This window comes from Lagopus leucura, unplaced genomic scaffold (assembly GCF_019238085.1).
Source record: "Lagopus leucura isolate 7727_CA_CO unplaced genomic scaffold, USGS_WTPT01 Super-Scaffold_100008, whole genome shotgun sequence".
NCBI classification, from domain to species: Eukaryota; Metazoa; Chordata; class Aves; order Galliformes; family Phasianidae; genus Lagopus; species Lagopus leucura.
In genome coordinates this window covers 5,105,049-5,128,430 of record NW_024962265.1, presented here as the reverse complement: position 1 = coordinate 5,128,430, position 23,382 = coordinate 5,105,049, and the positions used below count along the sequence as shown (strand labels likewise).

At 41.0% G+C, this 23,382-nt stretch overlaps 1 protein-coding gene across 17 annotated transcripts in view; it reads right to left on the bottom strand.

Annotated features, from left to right (window-relative positions):
• Window positions 1-23,382, bottom strand: part of CELF2 (CUGBP Elav-like family member 2) — a 367,962-nt gene that overhangs the window by 115,287 nt on the left and 229,293 nt on the right. For 16 of the 17 annotated variants that reach the window (XM_042872814.1, XM_042872812.1, XM_042872813.1 and 13 more), the window contains one exon: window positions 11,889-12,085. In XM_042872814.1, the coding sequence (XP_042728748.1) occupies window positions 11,889-12,085 (197 nt within the window). Of the gene's footprint in view, window positions 1-11,888; window positions 12,086-12,249; window positions 12,413-23,382 lie in introns of those variants that run through there. The other variant, XM_042872823.1, reaches the window with a different exon arrangement.

Sequence of the window (23,382 nt, the reverse complement as noted above, 5' to 3'; positions counted from 1 at the left end):
GGAAAATAGATAATATCAAATACAAAGAACTTGCATACTTCAATTTTATTTGTACTGTTAAAAAATATTTTGCAGAAACATGCAATATACTCTGTCTTCTCTTTAATGGTTAAAGCATAGGAGCAGAGTGGGAAAACTCTGAATATCTTTATCACTGGCTGGAAGCAGGTCTCTGGCTATGTCACTCTGCCTCCATGCATCTGAGCTTTCCTATAACGTGAATATGTTAACATGGTTTATTTGCATTTCTGCTTTTATGTAGGAAGTCACACAAAATACCCTCCTGGATGTCGCTGTGGCATCTTTGTATAATGCAAGAGTGAGACTCCTGTATTCATGGCAGCATTAAAAATATCAGCGGCATTATTCAACAAAACCCCTCTCCAACACGATCAATCCCTGCTTTTGTTAGCAGGGCCTGTGCAATCAGCACCCACTGCCCAGCCCCACTCCTACTGTACACATGCCCTACTGTACTGGCCACCATCCACGGCAGCTGGGATGGCCACTTACAACTGCCAAATGCATTAGATGCTTGGAAAATCATCTGTAGCAGGTGAGGTGATTACATTTTACGTACATACACTGATATTTGCTCTTATCTCCAAGCCTATTCCTATTCAGCAAAGCAATGAAGAACATGCTTCAACTTTAATCACCTGCTGAAGTCATCAGGGCTGTGTGCTTAGCTGAACAGGGGTCTTTAGGAGCCAAATATTATTTTTAGTAATAAGGAGACCTGGCAATACACTAGATGAAGCATTTGATAGTAACATTAATTCAATTAAATCCTCTTATGGCATACACTCTTCAGCTAATGTAGTTTACAGTGAAATTTTCTCCTGCACTCATTTAAATATAATTGCTGCACTTATCTTGTCATGAGGAAATTTCTGAAGGTTACTTGTACTGTGCATGTGTAAACCTACAAGCTATGCTGACCTTTAGTTGTGAGATTCTTTTGAACTACTTAGACTGCAGCATCTAAAATAATAATGATAATAATAACTCCCCACTTTCACACAGCACCTTTTAACTCAATATATACCCATGTGAGAGCTAGGAAGCAACGAGGCGCAGAAAGGCATGCTAGTAGCTGAGGACTGGAAAGGAAAGCTAACATTTGGGAACTGGAGAATGTAAGGGCTGGGAGATAATGCACTCTGAAAGCAGAATTTTGGTGCAGCGTTTTGCTCAGTTCTTCCAAAAAACACGAAGGGGTTATGGCATTGAGACAATTTTGTATCTACTTTTCACACAAGAGCTGGTATTACTAATAGCTATGGGGCACATCAGTGTCATGGTGTGGAACCATGCTCTGTGATAGCTATCAGCACCTGATTGAGCGCAGCTATTGACAAAACCCACGGTCACTGATGTTAGTGACAGTCCCAGCTGCTTTCCCACATGTCTCAGTTAATGTACTCTAAATGACTGACAAAACTGGAAACTGGCATCAATTGAAAAACTCAACAAACCTACACCAAAACTCCAAACCAAAATAATCGAGTCCCACAGCAAAGCAAGACTTCAGTGTGCACAAATACACACAGCTGTTTGGAGAGTTTAATGCAGTACTGAAAGGATGGGCACAGGTATACGAAACTTGCTGAGTGTGATGGAGGTGAGCATACTGGAAAACCCCACATACACACTGAACATTTCAGGCCCTTTTGTATGGCAGACCTTCCACCACAACCCTTAAGCTCTCTGTACCTAAGTTCTAGAACTGCAAAAGTAAACTTTGCTCATTTTCTCCATCTCTGTAAGAGCAAGCAAATGTAAGGATGAGAAACATTTGATGTAATCATGTCTCTTTAGACATCAAGGCCTGACAAAGCTTGCTTTTTGTAGCATTAAATAAAAAAAGGGAATAAATACTCTCACTAATCCCATCACTAGAGGAGCTCAAGGCCAGGTTGGATGAGGCCCTGGGCAGCCTCATCTGGTGAGTGGCAACCAGCTTATGATAGGGGATTGGAACTGATGATCTTTAAGGTACCTTCCATCCCAAGCCATTCTATGATTCTATGATTTTCATCCTCTTGGTCAAGCCCAAGACCTATTGGATAAGGACCCATCCAGCAACTTCGTACAGCTCTTACGGCACAGCTGACATCAAGGGAGAACTCTTATATTGAGAGTTGATAGAAGAGGCTCTCAGTCTCAGCATTTTCCCTTCCACAGATAGTTACCCCATGCCCATGAAGTGAATTGAAAGTGACAATGAGAAAAATCTAACTGAGCCAATGACAACAAAACCCTCTGCACTACAGAAGATGAAGCACCAGAGGAATTACTCAATACAGTCCATGTTGAATCTACAATGATTTTATATGTCACGATCTGCAAATGAAAAGGAGACCTACTGTTTAATACCCATTTTAATTGAGGGGGACATGGAAGGAGTGGAACTCAGTGCCTGTGTGTCTGCTACATGCTTTTTTTTCTGGCAGTGGTCCTTATTACATCCACTTCATACTTGATCAAACCAATCTGAGTTCACGTGGGTAGTGTTAACATCACAAAATCATTGTGCTGAAGGAGTTCAGAGATTCGAGTGCTGAAAATGAAGGCAGCAGATTTCATCCAGGCTGCCTGCTCCAAGTCACTCAGCAATTTGGGAAACATCCCACAGCCCCGTGTATCTCACTTTTTCCAGCTGGTAACAACTGTGTGCTGGTATTTGTCTCCCTTTGCAAAACGCTCAAGAAGTGTGGCTAAGCAGCTCTGCTCCACATGGTGCCTTGCACATCCGTACAGCCCTGATGTCTCAAGCAGTACCCTACATTAATCCACTCCCTGTTGCAGTACAGCTCCCGAAAATTGCAATTGAAAGCATGACATCTTGAGCTACTAGGATAGATAATTATTGTTTCAAACAAATTTGCCCAGTTCAGTTAGGCAAATAAGAGACATGGTTTATTATAAAACCACCTCTTCCACCTCTTTCCAGCTCATCTCACTCTTCTGAAAGAATGTATGACTGGAACACAGTCATTATCTTAAATTAAAGCCATGCGATAGTAGACACTGGAGCTTTTTCCACTACAAATAATAACGGATTTATGCATCACAAAGTTTAATCTACAGAGTAGAAGTCTGACGTCCCACTTAAAACTGCATACTCATGGGCATAGATGAGACAGTAATTAGGTTCAGTGAAAACCTGAAAAGATTCACTGGAAACATTCAAATTTAATTTATTCACGAGCTTAGAGTGTTTTTATAAGCAATTAGAAATTGCTTATGAAAGGAGTCACAGATTCCTGAAAATGCCTTTTTCATGGAGGTAGACAGACCAGCAGATTTATATGGCACACGCAGCCATATATCACTGGCTGGAGTTAAGCTCAAGCCTGGCTTAGAAGTCATTAACAGACCTGGTCCCTAGGAAATTATTTGCTACTTGTTTGAAATAACGTGCTGATGCTGACAGTGCACGATGGAGTGTACAGATGTCTACAAAGCTCTGCAACACTACTACTGCCACTGCCCAACTCTTCCTGGCTCCTGTACCACAGACAACTGGCACTAAAGCAGGTTATGGGTCCAGCCAGCACTGAAGCATACTCAGGACCGTACTTTCTGTCTCCTGTCCCAAATAAAAATACAGGGCAGCAAGGTCCAATGCAGCAAAGCTTAAAGTAATGAACTCGCATTTAATTCACATTGCAAATGCTACACAACCATCCGTCCTGTAACATATTTTAAAAGGTCGAAGATTAACAGACATCCTTTCAAGGCTTTCCCAGGATTTAAAATTCACATCAAGAACTAGGAAAATCGATGACATATTTATACTAAATCATTTTACATGGTTTTTGGCTCTTTATCTGCGCTGTAATATATAAGTATTGTTCACACCATCTCAGCAGTGATGGAAAAATTCCTCCTGTTCTGAATTGTTTTCACGAGCAAAACTTCTCAAACTGTGGCTTTTAATTTTACGCTTTTATTTGTGTGCATGTGTGCATGTGCACCAGTGTCTCATTTTGTGGGGCGACAGGAGTACAGTGCAAAAGCAACGAGACGGAAATTAATCTTGGAAGCTGCACTGTAGCTGAAATGCATGCTCACTAAGCTAGCTCACAACCACATCTATTCTGACACTGCTCAGTCGTAGAACGCTTTCTTTGAGCTCCATGCCAAAGTGTGTGAAGATTTCAGACTCACCTTCAAATCCCTCATGAAACCTCCTAATAAAGTCATGAGCAAATGGCTCAACTGTTAACAATGAACGGAACTAGAAGCAACATACAATGAAGAAAGAGCGTTTTAGAAGTCATTGCTCTTTAAGAAAAGCACACATATTTCATGTGGTAACAGATAAGTAATGTATGTTTACTCAATTAATAAAAAAAGGAAACGGAATTTGGGTGCTGGGATCAAAACTCACTGATATGAGATTCACTATGCAACTGAAGAAACTGGATACCATAAATTTCAAACTGAGGTTGTCCTGCCTTACTGTAGACGTGCATGTTTTAAATGTATGCATCGCTCTTAAAAATATTTAAACATGTATGTGATTTTATGTCTGGGGATTATATCCATTGATGAATTGGTAAGTGCAAGTGCAAGTGCATGACTTGACTTAGGTTTTCTCCATGTATTACAATTTTTGCCTTTGAGATTGTACATTTGAGAGAGAGAGGTTGGGCATATTATTCACATTCAAGAATGAAATTTGATTAACTGTTTTTTTAATGATATTGAAAGTTCAGGCTGTTTTTCTGCCTCCCCATGTGTGCTTTCTGCTACAACGACAGCATTTCTAAAAACAGATTACCCATTTATATTTTAAGACATTTGGGATTATTTTGGTGAAGTTCTCAAATATTCTGTAAGTAAATGCCGAATGGTGTGCTGAAGAGGTCAGAATTATAACAAAGCTCTGCCTGCCTTTTTAATGACCATGTGAGATATTCTTTTCCAGCACTGTCTTAACAAAAGACGCTATATTTTCAGCTCCCTATTTCTCAATCATTAGCCTTCAATTGCTTTTAAATATATATTAAAAAAAAAAAAGTCAAATATGCTTTTTATTTGGCTTTTTTTTGTTGTTGTTCTTATCATTGTTTATCCTGAAGTATCAGAAAAAATTGTGCACACATTTCCAGCTGTGTCTCTGGCACAGCTTTTTCAGAGATACCTGGAAAGAGCTTGGATTTATTTAAAGTCTGTACTGAAGCTCAAGTATCCTTTTACATAACGCATCTTTTCTCCAAGTGTTTATCAGACATGAACATTAGAGATCTATTAAGAAAGCCGCAATTGATTATGGAGTTCTGTGCTTCTAAGGGCTTGCCCGGGTATTGGTTTTCTATCTAGTTAAGTAAACTGATTCATGCAGTTTGTTCAAGTTCATTCCAGTTTATGTACTTTTTCAGCATAGATTTAATTAGCAATGTTCTTATACAGTCTTAGCTCAGTTTTCAAAATTCACAGACAGTTACAAATCACATTAGGCTGCAGTAAAAAAGTGCAGCCGATGAGCCCCAAAGCAATCTACTTTAATCCCCTAGAGACATTTTACTTTTTAAATTCCTTACAACAACAACTCAAGTCCTCACTTCTGGACCAAGCTTCCTCTGTCATAAATACCGTAAAAAGACAGAGAAAAACAATGCCTAAATTAGAGCTTAATTCTGTAGTCATTCACTGCACTGTACACAGCATCACAAATAAGGATAAGGAAGGTTTTACATGCTATCTCTCTCTTCAAATATCACAACCAAAGAAACACTCTCTACTCAATCCTCCCAACTTCCTCTATTGTTCCTGTTTTGCAAACACACAAACACAAAAACCCCTGCTCTCATTACAGGATCTGCATGAAGACGTTCCAGGAGTTCTGCAATCTGACAACATGGGATTTGCTGGGATACATTTTGTTATTGCAGCGGAGGACTTTTTTGCCATAGTCAATAATGGGAATATACAGTGAGACTGATTTATGTGAAGAACAGGTTTGCAATCAAGTATGGAATGGGACATTAACCTCATCTGCTCCTTCTCTTCAAAGCCATCCAAAAATATCAGGGGTCACCAGAAACCTCAGCTCTTCTTCAAGCAGCGCATAGATAACCCAGGCACACAGCCTTGGCAGCCCATCCTGCTTACGGGATGAAACTGTGCTGGATGTGGGGAGCAGTCATGTCCAACACAACTCCAGGCATGTCCATGTCAAAACACAAAATGGAGGCAAGAAAAAGTTTATTTCTGAACTTTTCTTACTGCTGCTTCTGGAAGACCATTCTCTATGCTCCATGTGGAAGAAGAAAGTTTGACTTCGGAAGATTTTTTTTCCTTTTGGCCTGCTTTTTCTCAGTCTTAAGTCTATGCTGTGCAGACCCAGGGTTCGATATTAATTGAAAGAGCTGATCTATTCCTGCCTTTGGTATGCACTTCAACAAACTTCAATCGTATCCCCTTATAACTTTTTCTTTCCAGACCAAGGTACAGTCCTGTATTCTTCCACAGCTTCTTCTCTTTTAGCTTTCTTGTAAGTCAATGCTTGAAGCCCTTTACAAGTTAACCTTCTTAGACCTTTCACCATAGCTTAACCCTTCCCGACTTCATACAAAATCATGCTGTTCTTCTCTGGACCTCTGCCCCTTTCTATAGAACGGTGCTAAATATTGGTAACTGTAGTTTAAAACATGATCAAAAAAATCCTTCTTTAAGTGGTACGGTATTTCCTTGAAAGCTATATTCAATGCTCCCTTTATACAGCTCCACATTTTCAGTGCCTTTTTGACCACACGGACACAAAACATCATGTTAGTACTTTTATGGTATGTGCACTCTTCAAATCCTCTCCAGCTCTTCAATCTTTCAAAAAGATACTCACACAACACCTGCGCTCACTCAAAACTCAAATTTACTCATCCTGCCCATGGTTCATTTTACCTGAGCTTCTTTGCATGAGGTTTTTTGCTCCAGGTTACCTTCTCCTCCATCCAGCGCCTTCTGCACAATCCAAAAAGTTGGATAACAACTTAGTGGTTCTCTCTCTGTCAAAGCCATTTACATAGAGAGTGAAAAAGTATCGATCTCCAATACCAGTCCCTGTGGTTCTCCAATCATCATCCCCTTCTTCTCCCTTGGCCTGTAACCTTCCCCCATTCTAATCTGTCCTCGATCATCTCACCACCTCCTTTCTCCGTATGAAAATGGGCCCGTCCCTGCTTCACCAGCAGCCGTGTGCATCAGGCTCCTGTGTGACGCTGTGTGAAATGCCCCTGGGAAATCCAGCTTGATTATATACACAATTTCACACCTGTCCACTCTCAGAAAAACCTCTTGAAAACTCCAGCGGATTTGCAGAATAAGAATTACCTTTTATAAAAATCAGCTCACATCTACAGTATATTTTATAACGCTACTTATAACCCATATAAAATTCGAGAAATAAGGGTCTTGAAAGATTAAATTTAAACACCCCAAGGTCAGAAACCAAAAAGTCGAAAATCTGACTTTATCACCTGATCCCCTGCCCTGTTGTGCTTGCATCTAACAGCAGAATTTGGCTTTTGCCAGTCTTTGTTGCACGATACTTTACACAGTGTACAAGGCATCATTAAAAAAAAGTACTTTTTAATTCAGTGCATGACAGATTTCAAGCCCAGGGTTGTAACATAAGATCTCTCAACTGTGATCACTAAAATTTAGTCTAAAATATGCATGCCCAATGGCTGCAGTCCTGACCCCTGCAGTGTACATGCTCAGGACACAACTCATCAGATCTCAAAAGCTAAACAACACTCATGGGAACCTGTGAGAACATCCTAAACTCAAAGTATGTCACTGAAAATATGTCAGTCAGAAAATATGTGGAGAAACCCTGTCTCCTGCAGTGCTGGCTGAAGGGAACTTCTAAAATAGTTCTGCAAAACACAGCACATTGAAATTGCTTCTGGGAACAGGCAGAGTGCAATTAGCTGAATGGTGTGGAAATGGTAGGCAAGGAGCACTTGGTTAACACCTTTGCTAATAATTATGGTGGGCTTGTGTACCAAGCAGTGCTTCTGCTCCATTCCCATGCAGGACTGCCTAAGTCCCCTCATCTCCCCCTTCCCCACATGGAATGGGGCACTGAGCAGGAGTGTTGGGTTCGATGGACTGGAGGATGCATTGCAGACAATGGAGGACTTCTGAAGGGCCTGCTTATACCCACAACTACACCCAAGCAATCAGATAACTTCTGCCTCCGATATGCCTTGCCGATCCTGTCTCACCTGTATGTAGCAGATGAATGCCTCATTATCAGATTCCCCTGCTTGCTTCTCGGTAGACTTAAATTACCATGTTAAACAGGATAATAATAAACACTGGCCTTTAACTACAGTACGTCCTTGTTCACTCAGCATCCTACTTCTAATCTGATAACGGGTATGCAAAAGGCTACAAGGGAAGAGAGAGCTGGTTGTCACATCTGCCTTTACTTGCTTCCTGGAGGGAGATTCCTGCACGAGCAGGCTCAGCCTCATGCTTCATGGGTCCTTGAGCCCTGTAAGAATTAACAGGTATGGAAATGGGGGCAAGGTACAAAAACGATGTCACAGATCCGATCCAAGGCTCTTCTGCTACATCTCAGAGAGCTAAGCAGCCCTGTGCCATCTGCCTGTGTCAGCATTCCAACTCTGAAACAAAAGCAGTGAGAGAAATATTTCCATCTTCTGAGAACAGTGGGGAAGAGGAGAAGCCTTGGTGGTGCTGGATGCTACTTTCACATTGAGCTCACTGCATTAGAGGTGGAGATATGTATTACTGGAGCTCTTTTTAACAACTGGCCTGAAAAAGTTACCTATCCACCCAGAATAAATTATATAAAGGAGGTAAGATGGACTGGGAGCAGAGACAGCTGATCTGCTGAGACTTTCAATCCCCTTAGCCCTCAGAAGCTGAAAGTGCCATTTAATTCAGTGCTACAGGATTTCCTGAACAATTATTTTATTCTGTATGTGTGTGAATAGTGTTTGCCTAATCCCCTGGATTTCTCTTGTTGCAGAAAGAGGAAGAAGTCTTACAAAACAACAGGGGATAAACATATGAAGTCAAGTTACTTCGCTGAGCTCTTTCGCGCGTCTGAAAAGAACCAGAGGGCTGCAAACTCTGGACAGTACGAGGAGTCTCCTACTTAAGGAGGATATTCCAGCTATCACCAACTGAAATGCAGCCATTCCTGTGGTATAAGACCAAGTTAACAAAGCTGCACAGAAGCGGCATTTCTGTGGAAGTAATATGTTTTTTCTCTATTTTTCCCAATTCCATCAAACTTGGCTTTCCATTTCTCTTCCTTCAGCTTCAGCTTTTCAGAGCTGGCAAGGAATACAAGAAGTAGGAAAGCAACGAATTAGGCCGTCTGTCGTTTGAGGGTATGAAAGGCAGTCTTAATAACAGCAGGAGAGAGAGCAGCAGCCGATGGTTATTTTTGACAGAACTGGGAGACACTCGGATTGCTGCTTCATAAACAGCTCATCAGAGGAAAAGTCTGTGCAAATGGCAGAAGCCCCTTCAGCCACACTAACAACACAAAGCCCTCATTTGGTATGAGAAAAATCTTTCAAAAATCAAAATTTTTTTCTTTCTTCAAAGAAAAGAGCCAAGCCCAACCCCAAATGTGTAGCAGCACTAACTTGCATTTTCATCACAGCAATTCATGCTATTAAATACCAATTACATGGCACAGGCAAAGCATTTCTCATGCACTGTGATGAGAACAAGACTATCAGATATTTTTCAGATTAATTTTTTTTTTCTTGTAACAGATTCTTAATCTCTCACGCAGAATCCTTTGTGCTTCTGGATTACGAAAATAAAGATCATTCTTGGTCAAAAGATACCCACATGAAACTCAAGAGGTTTCTATATCTGGCAGCTTCACTGGCAGCCTCAGCCAGGAGGAAGCACGGAGATAGGCTGCTCCACAGCTTCCAAGGGAAAAGCTGACCACCGGAGGACCTCACTGCTGTGTCAGGGAAATATAAGTCTGAAGCTTGTTCTGTTTTTTGGGGGGGATTAATTTCATTTACTCTTAAAACACTAATGCTTGAAGGGACATAAAAGCATCATGTCTGAGAGGCTGAGAAGAATCTTAGCAAAACAACAATAACAAAACGCTATTCATGAATACAGGGACTACAAGGCTTCATAATTAGTCTACAATGATTTGCATGACCTGTGCTTAATCCTTATGTGTTCCAGATGCCTGATGGACAGGTATGTATAATGGAAAACACTACAAAAATGGGAATAATTGACTTTCCTTTGTCTAACCACAATATCATTCTCACCTCATTTACTGCTTTAGTGGGAAGGCATTTCTGTAGCCCAGGAATCAGCTCTTCCTAAAATGGCCAAGTCTCAAAGTTCAGTATTTTAGTGGTTTAAACTAAGTAGGAGTTGCTCATCCATAGCAGCCTGGACTGCTGAAAATCCAGCTGCCTGACCTCTTAATGCTGTCTTCTATCCAGTGTTACAAGGAAAAGATACTTGGTGAGGGCACTGGGCTAACAGAGCAGGGGGCTGCACGCTCAGTTGCATCACTTCTAGGGAACAGAGGGAGGTGGAAGCAGAACAGAAACACTGCAATAACAAATACCTTCTGCAGTACTGGTGGAAGACAGCAATCTAGTACAGGATTTGATAAGCAGCAGGGTACCCCTATGAGCCCTTTACCTGATGTCACCATGATTCTGAGACAAAATACCTGTTCTTTTAACCAGAAACAACATATCAAAAGATATCACTCAAAGCACAATTTAAGACTGCTTAAATTGGGACAGCAAAGAGGAGGAAATGCTGAGCCGGGGCAGAGCTGCGCACAAAGCATGGGAGCACCCGGAGTTGTGCTGTGTGCTGCACGTGACAGCCATCACCTCTCACTGAACTGGAAATCTCGAGGGTGCTGCTTTGTACCGTTAGCTAGCTGCTAGCCCATAGAATCACTCTGCGAGATTTCCCCATAAAGGATTTTAAATGCAGTGCTGGGAGAGGACTAAGAACGAGTAACTATCGAATCATTTCACAACCAAGCACAAATGCCTCTGAGTGGTGCCAATTATTTGCAATGCCAGCAACAATTTAATATATGAAACTCGACAATCTCAAACTGTAAGTGAAAATACACAGAGAAAAAAACACATTCTGTGAGACAAAATATTCACTTTAAGGCTACACATATGACTATGTTATAATTATATAATACACAGAATTGTCACGTGCCTAAATATGCATAGGCATACAGCTAAAGAAAGCAATACAGTTAAGGACAAATGCTTTGCATGTGGCAGAAAAATTGCAGAAAGAAAAAAAACATCCTTTTCTATTAGAAAAATACCGTTGCCAAAAATCAATCCTTTAGCATGACCACAAAAATAGGAAATCAGATTTTTGAGAAAGGCCAGGGCAGTTCTATTTTTTAATTGCTATTGCCTCTGGAGCAATGATGTAGCAAGAGCCCACTGCTATTCTTTCCCTCCTTCTGTATCCTGAAAATCATTCCCACCTGGGGCGCAAAGAGAGGAAACAAAAGGAAGTAGAAAATTATATTTTTCATGAGCTAATCCTGGGAAAGTGACCGCTCAGGTTTCCATGTCTCTTGGCAATAATAATTTAAACAAGGATGGCAATCTTTTGTTATTTTTTGCACAGTTGGAATGCTCGCTTCCAGATAACAGACATTTAAACTGCAATTTAAGAAGAAGAGGAAGAGAGCAATCGATAGGTATTCTGGAGTTCTCTCCTCTTAGGAATGCTGCATAGCTCAACACAGTATGCTTCAAAACAGACAGCCCAGATGCAAGCCTCTTTGGAAATTCTAAAGGCAAGCAAGATCACTGAAAAAATCCCTGAAAGCAAACAGAGTACAACTACTGTACCTTTACTTTGGGGAGGGTTCTGACTTCTGTCTCGGAGAACATTAATCTGGTAGACAGCTCCGTAAGGCTCAAAAAGTTCTTTTAACTCTTTTTCCGACCATGAACGGGGAATCTGTCCAACAAACATCTTAATGGCATCTGGGTCTGGTTGGTCTGAATGATCCAAAGCTCCATTCATCTTGTTAGCTGTGCCGTTACTAGAAAGTGGAAGAAGAGATGAAAAAGAAAAGGCAAGTTAGGAGACTACGCAGTTTTCTTGTGCACTAGATGCAAAAGATGATGTCAATTGGCACAGAGCAGGAAAAAAAATCGGTATTTAATTAATAGCATAAGTATTATGTACAAAAAACAATGAGATTACATTTTTCATTGAGTCTGGTTTTCTCTGCAGGCTGCTGCTTAATGTCATTATATAAGAAGAGAGCTGCACCACGCAAGCCAGTACTTTTGCATTTTAAAGCAGAGGAGTGTGGCAAGTAAGTACAGATTTCTCTCCATAGCCGTTGTAAACAGAACTGCTGCGAATTCTCACTGAACTGGCTACTGGCAGAAATAAGGCAGTGCTGGGGTGTGCGTGTGTGTGTGTGTGTGGTTTGTAATAAAGTCACATGAAAGGAATATGAAACACTTGGCAATCTGTCAGATGACTAATGCAAGATGCCAGCGATGAATTTGCAGATTGTGTGAAGCATCCATGTGTGCATCAAATTAGTATGATATTGCCTAGAATGGAAAACACTCCAGCTATGCGGCTGGTTGCTGCCGATTAGTTGCCTACGCTCTTTAAAAAGGAAAAGCAGTCTGGAAAGTGCCAGTTTAAAGCACATTGTTTATGGCAGCCTGGCACACAAAAATGCACCATTCAAAAGGAGAAAGCAGTGGTAAAATTGCTTGGAAAATTAAAATGCTGCTTCAGAAAGTTTTTCTCCATGCAGAGGACATGAAGCGTTTGAAATTTTTCACACCCTGTAAATTGTTCCCCTATCTGATCTCCAGATGTACAGCTAACTTCAAAACAGCTACACACTTCTGCTGGGGAAAAGAACTTAGCAACCAAAAAAAATTCCCTGTTCTCTGAGACATGTGACATATTACGATTTAGGAGGAGTACATCCTTGTAAAGAAAACAAAGAATTTTAAATTCTAAATGAAGGTAAAAATAAACCCCCCAACTCTTCTGCTTCTATTGATAATCAAGGATGATAATTTCAATTTGGCTAGAGATTCTGTAAGTGATAGGAGATTTGGATGCTTGAATTTCAAGGAGGAACACCAATGAGATGTGACTTTCAGTGCACTCCTCCCATCCTCCCACTGGGGGTAGTGATGAGAAGCCACGCATTCAGCAGTGCTGAGAGGTGATCATCCTAACCTTCACGCATCTCAGAGCCACCTGCCACTACTGAAAAACTTGGCTTCAATTACACGTTCTCCATTTGACAGTTGTTCAAAAGAAAATGACCACAGGAAGGCTTGGAAGAGCCTGAGATCTGTACAACCATACCAAAATCATTTCATGTGTGAAAAAAGAAAAGCCAAGAAGGGCAAGGAAGAAACAGCATTGTGTCATACCCCTGCATCACAGCTGGAACACATGCCAGGACAAATTTTAATCCTCTGTGCTCCATCTCCCTGGAAGCGCAAGGCACCTGAACATATTAATATGCCCCTAGCAATTTCTGCACTTGCCCTGCTTACTGCAGGAAGGAAAAACTATATTAAAGGTAGACTGTAAACCAACAAGAAGAAGCTGCATTGTCACTTGTGAAGTGCTTTTAACACGGATCAGCAGGCAATGGGATTTATCACACTCATTTATTGGACAAAATTCCCACTGATCCTAGTGGGAGTCTTGCCTGAATAACGGACTGAAGGATTTGGCCCAGCCTTCTCTATCGTGTTTCATGCACAAATGCCCTCTCTTGTTTTACAGATGCTCTTTGAGGCTTCTCTGCAGGTCCCAAGAACACCAATGCAGCCATTGTGATTTCTCCATTAGAAGCTGTGTTTTCTACATAGACCTGATATGAGACACCTCCATTGATACCTTAAACAATCCCCACCTCAGACTCTAGGAAACAAAAAACTCCTGACTCTTTCTAATGATACACACTGGGAGCAACTTTCAAGGCTGCCATGGAGTGCTGAGCACCCACACGACATGCAGAGCTCTGGAAAAATACATTCTGCTGTTTCTTCAGATTTCCTGTTTGTCTATGCAATGCTTAAAACAACCTCCCTAGTAGGAAGAGGAAGATACTCCCACACTATTTTGTACCTGCAAAGACAAGAAAAGGCAGCAACTGTGTCCTGCAGCTTTGTGCTGTGCTCAGGTGACTGTTCCTTCAAAAATCTGCTTCACTTTTCACTTCATTTGTTCTTTGCTTTGTTTACACTAAAAAATGAGTTGAGTTCCTTTTTAAATTATGCCCTTCATCCATTCTCTCTGTTGGATCTCTTCTTTAAGAAATCCACACGTAATTACTGTGTTAGCCCCAAATTACAGCAGAGGTCGTATTTAATAAAGGATAAATTTATTCCTTTGCTTTTTCCTTTACCCAAACCACCTTTACCACTGAGAGCCCTACTACAATTTCCATTGCTAACAAGACAATTTTGAGGAAACCACAAAACCTAACACTTCTAACTGTTTATTCAGGTTAATTGCTCCATTACCATCAAGTTCCTGCTTTCAGCTAAAGGTGCAGGCACAGGCGAAGATCTCTTCTAATTCAACACAGTGCTTACACACTTTCTTTACTTTGGCGGGGCCGAAGAGCAATTACACTGATCATATTCCTTAAATGCTTTATTGGATAAAGATGGTTGAACGCTCTGACTGCAGGTGTAGGCTACAGTATGCTGTGTCAAAATGCTCCAGGGGACAGGTTTTGTCACTAGCTGCCTGAATTAACTTGGGCAAGTCATTAAAACTTCTCCGGATTTAATTCCACCATCCTCTGACAGCTCTGCCAGTCTGCAAACTGCTGCGGATTTAGGAAAAAAAAAACACAAGCATAATTTCAAGATTTTTCATTATAATTCTTTCCTACCATAGGGTTGGAGTTGTACTCAGCTGCCAACGTTTTGGAAATAGGGACAGGCAAGTTGAGCCTAGAGGGAGGGCAGTAAGCTTTGCCAGCATAGTCAGGCTCCTCATTAAGTTACGTTTGACTTCAGTGCAAATGAATGCTACTGAGGGTTCTGGAAGAACGGTTCCCCAACTCTGCTGGGATTTCAAGGAGGGCATCAGCACTTGCAAAAGCATCCTCATCCACAGTTGACAGTAGGTAGAGGACTACAGCCAACTCGCATGAACTGAACAAGTAGATAAAAGGGAGATAACAATGAAAAAAATCATCCAACAAAATGGAACAGTTTTATACAGTCTATGGATTAAATCCTTTCCGCATACTTGAATCATCCACTGAGGAACGGTAAGTACAAAGCACACCTGACTGAGAGTTCAGCTCTCACTGAGCTTGTTCAGGTGAATGCAAAATCCAGTCACACATTTTTGACCCCCTCACAAACTCACTGCTAGAGATGAGCTCCCTTGTTCTCTCCCAGTCTCCACCTTCACCATTCTGGCAGGAACTGCTCTGGACAAAGACCCTGTAGTGGCCAACAGCCGTATAGTTTTTGGTCACTTTTCCCTGCCACACTCACTCCCAGAGGCAGCAGTTCCTTCCTGCCCCCATCTTCCTCACCCACTTTACCCAGGAAGAAGAATCACAGAACCATAGAGTATTCCACAGAATATCCCAATATCCCATGAGCCTTCCCCTCAGTCTCCTTCTGAGGCCAAATAAACCAAGGGACTGCAACTACACATCATATGCCTTGTCCTCTAGGCCCTTCACCATCTCCATAGCCCTCCTTTGGACACTGTTTAATAACAACACAAAAAAGAAATCACGCATTAAAGTCTTCAAGAGATTTCAAGCAATTTTTGTGAAAGCTTAGGACCATTTCTTGCGAACATGAGTGTAGAGATAGCTGTGGCTAGGAGATACTACTAAGAAGAGAATCCCTTGACAATTACTGTCAGTATCCAAATGATGACATACATAAAGAAAGAGAAAAATTAGATTATGTGGCTTGCTGTCTCTACACTGCAGCAACCCTTCCCTCTGCGGCCAATTTAGCCCATTGGACTCTGGGATGACCCAGCACATCATCTTTGCTGACAAGGTGTCATCTGTATCGGAGAGAACAGCCTGAGGGCAGAGATTAAGCCACCGAGTTGCTGGCTGCTTGTGGTCGCTGCCAGAGCATCGTCTCTCTCAATTTGTGCCAATTTTCTTTCTAATAACCTAACTACCATTCCATCATTTCAGCAAGTTGACAGGGCCACTCTTTGAGGAGCTAGAGATTGTTTTAATATCACTGCTGCTTAAGCAGGGGCACTGGCAAAACCCACTAGATGCCTTCTCTGCCTCTCCCATTCATATCTGTCATTATGGCAAGACTGCTAAAGTGCACTGACTGCTAAGGAGGGCAGTCTTAAGGAACAAAATCTGAATCAAAAGGAACCCTCTTAAATTCATCACTGTCAATATATTTAGCATTAATCCCTGCACACTTCCATTCCTGAACAAGATGCCAAGCTAGGTGCTGAAAACCTGTTGTTATGGGGACTGAATAGGTTTGCGTGAAAGCTGTGTTTTAAATCCATTTTCAGTCCTAGTCAAATTGTTTCAGTTTCTCTTGCATTCCTCACCCTACTTTGGTTGCTTTGCTGTTTTGTTGGAGATTTTCCCTTTCCAACTTAACAGTAAAGGACCAAACAACATCCCTTGGAAGAACATTTAACTCCTAAGCATCAAAAGACAAGAAAAGCATGATGACAGAGAAGCTGGAAGTGTAAAGATTACTAAATCCAGCCTGGCACAAAGACATTTGCAGGCATCAAGGTTTTACAGTACCAAATATTTACATTTGAGCTGTGTGATCACTGTCAGGATATGGGATGAGCACCAAAGGGACACCATCACTTTGAAGGACTTCAACTGCTGGCAGAAGAGATGAAAAACCATCACCGTACCATGCTTGAAAATCCAAACTGCTGGATTATGAGCAAATTTTATCTGGAAGGACTCAAAAGGGCTTTATAAGCTCATTGTTTAGAGAGGAATGACTTCATTGTAAGGTGACAGACGGCAGCTGTTTAATGACATGGAGCATTATCGCACAACAATTTCAGCCAGGAAGGGTAGAACAATACCATACTCCATTGGAAACTGCAGGGGGTTGGGATTTAAAGACACAGAATGTAATTACCTAAATTGGATTTTGGCCAGCAAAAAAAGGGCCAGAACCTCTGACAAAAATAAAATAAAATAAAATAAAATAAAATAAAATAAAATAAAATAAAATAAAATAAAATAAAATAAAATAAAATAAAATAGAAGCCATTCTATTTTTTTGTAAGCTGTGAATGACTAAATACCTGTGTTTTGGGGAAAAAAAAAGTCACCTCCAGAAGACTATTCACAGAGCAGTACCTCAACAGCAGCTTGGAGGAAAAGATGTTTCATAAATCATTCACTGCACCCGCTGTAATGCCTCGTACAGTTTTTGGCTGAACTATAAACCACCACTACCACTAATTATTATAAAGTTACACCAATCCATACTGGCAGTTGCTGAATGACTCTGACATCATACCCAATTAATGTAGAAGCACACAGTGGGACCAGTCCCGCGTTTGTAGTGATGTCTACAAAGCAATTTTCGACAGGTTTCTCTGCGCCCATAGGCAAGGTGACAACTTTTAGTGTCTGTACAACTCACTAAGCTGGTTTTATGCTACACTGAAGGCCAACTGCAATTTCAGGAGGGAACCAAAACTCTGAGCTTGCAAAACATTCCCCTTTACTTCATCTTACAGACTCGTAGAGCCTTGTAACAAAGAGACAAGTAATTCTTCATCCATCCAGCAGAGAGCAACAGCACTTGCACTCACACACATGAGCTACACAAACAATTCTGATGGCTTTTAATACCTGGCATCCAATGCTGAGATTTTATTCTTGTCAATAGCTAATAATACTCAAGTGCTCACATAAGCACTGAACAGTAAATGCAAAGATGTTTTCTTGCATTGCTTTTATGCCTGTGGAAATTATCTGTAAAAGCATAATGTTGCTTAAGACAACACAGGCTTTTTTACTGTCCTGACAAGCAATTCAAATTCACAGTCATTTGTTTTCTGTTGGAGTCGGTGTTCAGCTCAGCTTTGCTAACTCTCTGTGTACAACAAACCATGGTAAAACATAGGTCCTAGAAAGGACTACTTGCTTTCTGATAAACTTCAAATTTAGTATATGCCTTCACTTTCTTGCCTTACATGCAAGTTTTCAGCAGGCTGAGGAAGTAGCACCATGTCACACGGGGGGACCCTTGATAATCTGAGGAAAAAACCCTTTTCCTATGCTGAAAAAAAAATTTCAGAGTGAACACATTCAGGCTGGGAGAAGGAGAAGCAGTGGGAAGTCATCTTTCAAACAGGTGGGTCAGAGCACGTGCTGCTAAGGGTAACATGAATTGGATACAGTACTGAACCATACACATACAAGGTACATACATCAGCGCACAGCGGAGACAAAATAAATTATTCTTTAGAGATTCCTCATTAGTATTACAGGAAGGAAACGAGGATACAAAGGAAATCGTAATATCTATGTTAAGAAGCAACTGCTGCGTGCACTTGCAGTGCACGTTAGGGCATATGCACTCATTCCACTGTGTTGAGGCTTGCTGCCTTCCTAAAAGAAGCCCTAAGAGCTGTGCTCACCAAAGCAAACGAGATCATGACCTGGCTGTCATCTCCCCATGCTCACTGCTAACTATGTACCTCTGGAGGCTTCTGACTGTTCTGATTCTGGCCTCTGGGTCGCTGCATCACCTCAATTCCAAAACAGCTTGATTTAGGCCTGGAGTTTCAGACCAAAGTGTGAAGATCCCTTGCATATGTGTCTAAAGGCAAATGACTTTATTTTAATGTTGTACTTTTGGTAACGCTTCCTAGAACTGTAGAGGCAAGCAGCAGTAATGTCACAAAAGCTCTGCATATCTGTTACAGAGAAAACAACAACAACAACAACAACAACAACAACAAAAAAAACAACAACATTCAAAGTTATCTTAAAAAAAAAATCAAAGGAAAAAAATTATATTCAGTGTAGTGCTTTCGAACTGTCTCAACTCTTCCCACTGGTGTATGGACCTACTCTATAGTTAGAAGTTGTTCTGTAGAACATGCAGTAGTGCTTTGTGATGTGCTTGTGCTGCACACGGATGAAAATGGAGTAACTCACAAAAGTTAAAATACCTACTTTAGATTACACACATGCACATGTATAAAAACAAGGGAAAGAATTTGTGTAGAAGGGAAGGTAAACAGGGAGAGGAAGAGCTGCTTAAAGTCTTCTATTTTAGGAACAAATTAAAATATCATTACTAGTTCATCCAATAGTGGCAGCAAACAATTAAATGCACCATCTGTACAGGTCAGAACTAGGTAGTATCTTTTTTTTATGCTGATAAAACTTACAATGGTCTATTTTCAGTATATTTAAGTATTTGCTACACTGGCCTGTAGAGTTTACTAAACTGGAACTAGGAAAAGCTCAATGTTCAGTAGAAGACAGCCGCCAAGCCTAGCCCACCCCCTAGATTTCTTGAGTTTGATCCCCATCTTGTTCTCCCATGGATGAGGATGACTGATCTCTAAGGACACATGACAAGAATGACTAACAGTGCTTGGAGATCTTCATGAACAGGCTGTGTATTAGCCCCGCTTTGGTCTTCTAGCCTTTCCCGCAGGCTTTGGGAGCTAATTAATCCCAGCCTGGATGAGGTCCTCCAGGCATCACCATTCTGCAAGACAGAGCTCTGCTCAGGCAACTACCCAAGAAGTCAGTTTTGCTTCCAGAGCAGGATTTGTATGTTAAATCATTAAATCTTCAGTCTAACTTGAGTCTGCCCCTGTCAGCTGTAAGGTTGGTACATCTAGCTCCATGCGGCAATACAAAAATAACACAAGAGTTTAAACATTACCAAAAAATACCAAATGCATGACTTTAAAAAAATCTCTTTCCTGTTGGCCAACTCACAGGTGGATACCTGCACATCTGGTTTTGACCTGAAGAGTTCAGCATTAACAAAGGCTTCTATTAATCATTTTTGCATCTCTGTTTTAGCTAGAGGAGAACCTTGGCAGTTCACCACAAACTATGATGCTCACAAACAACAACTGTGACTTTGTGTTTGTTTCACTTCTATCATACTCCTCACTGTCTCTTCCCACTGTAATCTCCTTGGGCAGAGGCTGTCCTTTTGTGTAAATATCTGTGTTATATCTAAAATGGACTGAAATTGCAGAGAGGCCCACTCCTCATTATTGGAAGCTGTACAATACCACAAAGAATGCTCACGCACTTGCACAAGGACATTACAGGTTTGGAGAACCATCTGACACGATTTCTCCTATGAAGTTGCATCTGAAGTAGTTGACTGCTCAGTATTAACGATGTGGATTATTAATGCTTTGCTTTAGAGATTCCACATATCTGCAATGAAGCATACTCTTTTCTGTGTGGCAGAAAACATTTATAGGTATTACTTAAAAAAAACCACAACAGTATTTGATTACTCCCAAATGCACATACATATGTGACATGCCAACAATCAAATTGGAACAGTATCAGGCTTTTAAAATTCAGGACACGTAGGAACATCTGTTTTCTTGTCAACAACCCCAGCCTCTCTCTCTCCCAAACACTGCTCAGAATGTATGTAGTTGCTGCACAACGCCCTTCTTCCTTTTCCCCCCAAAACTTCAATGTAGTATTTAATGATGTGACCATTTCAGCATTCTTATCTTCAGCCTGGCAGTCATCTGCAAGTTCTGAGGTTCACAAAGACTTGCCTACTTCGTGGCCAGCTGTGTCCTGGAGCTGAGGAGGGATGGAGAAGATGGGCAGGAGTCCTCCAAGCATTTGTTCAGAAACACATCAGTGGTTTCGGCAGACTAAAACCAAACAATTGCTGTAGGAAGTACTTTACAACCCAATCTATTTCAAGCCTGGCACCCATTTATGTACGCATACAATGGTACCTGCTCACTGTTGAGCTTCACAGAGCACAGAGCTATTTCCATAGTTCCCAAAAGGGAGGGAGGTCAGCAGTTCACATCCAACATGGCTGCTCTAGCTAAATAGCTTCTTTATAAAGGGAATGGAAGATCCCAGCTCTGCCCATATTAAGGGTAGAGCTAGTTTCAGTTAGCTGTTTATTTATGGGAGATCTGAAATAAAGAAAGCTGAGACATTCAATTTTCTTACTTATAACAAAATAACCTATCAGGCTTGCTCTTCCTGCCTCCATCTACAGATCACAATATAAGAAAAGATTATTGTCCAAAGTATGATGCAATTGTAATTTTAAGAAGTTGAGTATCATTATAGCAAAATCCCCCTCAGCTGATTTTTTAAAAACCATTTCTTCATTTTTTTTGACACCACATCTGGCATATACAATACAGATGATCATTTGTTTACATATCTGTCTAAATGCCTTTTCCAAACACAGCCAGATGGAGCCTTTCAAAATCAAATTAATTTCAGATTAATTCACTCTGGACCCACTCCAGTTTCATGACTCTATGCTTTGAGGCACCATCTAAATTGATTTAGAGTCATGAACTTAAAGAGCTCAAGTCCTTAGGTATAGAAGAAAAAGATCCTTCTTGCATACTGAAAGAGTCAGCAAATCAGGACTCTGCAATTCTAAGTTTTTGCTGCTTCAAGCAACCCCCCAAATCAACCTCAGAATGCATCAGTCTATACAATGTGAAAATCTCCTGAAACCATTCATATTTCACTCCACCAAAAATCACACTAGAATTTATTGTGCCAATGCTCTAACTTCCCTTGATGAGCCCAATAAAATTTATTGCTCTAATTAAAAAGCAAAATAAAAAACAGTTTTGTTCTAAACCTTGCAATAAGCAGCATAGAAAGACAGGAGACAGGTAATAAAAATCTCCACTGCAATAGATTTATCTGAGGAGTTATAAACAAATGTAGCCTGAAAAACACTGTGGGCTTGCATACTGTCAATCCTCCACGTATGCCTTTATTATCTCACTTGTTTCAATTGCAATTTGGGTTTCCATGGAGATGTAACAGTCAACTCAGGAAAATTATAAGATAAATGTCAGGCAGTGATAACGGTGTTAATGAAGCTTCATTGACAAGCAGAACTATGCTTCAAATAATAGGCATATTTCTATTAGCATATGTATAACCTGCCCAGAAGAAGAAGAAAAATTCCCAACAACCGGGAAAGACAATATTAAAAAATTAAAATAAAACTGTGTCCATTTAAGACACATGACACACAATGAAACATTGCATCTATGTGAAATGATGAATTCCTAACAAACTGAAGAGATGTTGGTTTGAAATTTAATTGCCTGCTTCCTTTTGAAATGTTTTGCACATATCACACTAAAAAAGCACTCGGCCGACACGCGCAGATGCGCTTCTGCATGGTGTGACACTTGTTTCCTTACCATGCAGAGATGGAATGATCTGCCTCACCAGGCACTTTAAAACATACAATTTCACAATGCACAAATACAGCTGCAGTGAGCTGTTATAAAGATGCAGACCTTGGTGGGAATGGACTATATACAAACACAGCTCTTGGGTGCTGCAGGATGGCCCACCATGCCACCTAAGGTTTCACTTTGGCAATTTGCTAGAAGTCAGGAGGATTGTGGCAGGAGTGGGGCAGTCCTGTGCTGGAGATCTCTAGGACAATTTCTGCAGATGGATGAGAGGTGCTAAGATGTCCACTGCCTATCCATTGCTGTTGGCTGGAAAGGTAAGAGGTGGCAGAGGTTGTTTTGTCTCTTCTTACACCATTGCTGGCCTTGGAAACTCTTTCAGATGGAATCCATCCTGTTGTAAGAGTGAAGTGTCTCGGAAAACTGGGTTCTGGTATTAGTTGAGTGTTAGAGAGGCAACAGATAAAACGATGACATTGAAAATCTGGATCAGGCTTGTTTTAGTGGCAGAGAAGGGGGAAATCCTAAACCTACAGGCAAAGAAAGAAGAAAATCTTCATCCCTCTCAAGACTTGATGGTAAAGCACACAGGCAGGAAAAACTGTGCACATTGTGGAAAGCTCTCAACTATTACTCTCATGAATAAACTTATGAAAATGTAGCTCTTCTGAACATGTATGCAGGGCAGGAAACAAGATGATTTTACCATCTGCATGGAAAATACAGCAGGGGTTTGGGTCAGGGGCAGAGGGGCTCCTTGTCCCCTGTTCCTTCCACCTCTTCCAAATTTTGCCTGTTTAGTAAAGGAGATTGTGACTGCTGTCTTGGAAATACTTCCCAATTCTTCAAGGAGGAGTATGGAAATCTGCCCATTTAGCCAGGCTGTGGGAGCAGAAAAGGGAGTTGGAGAACTAC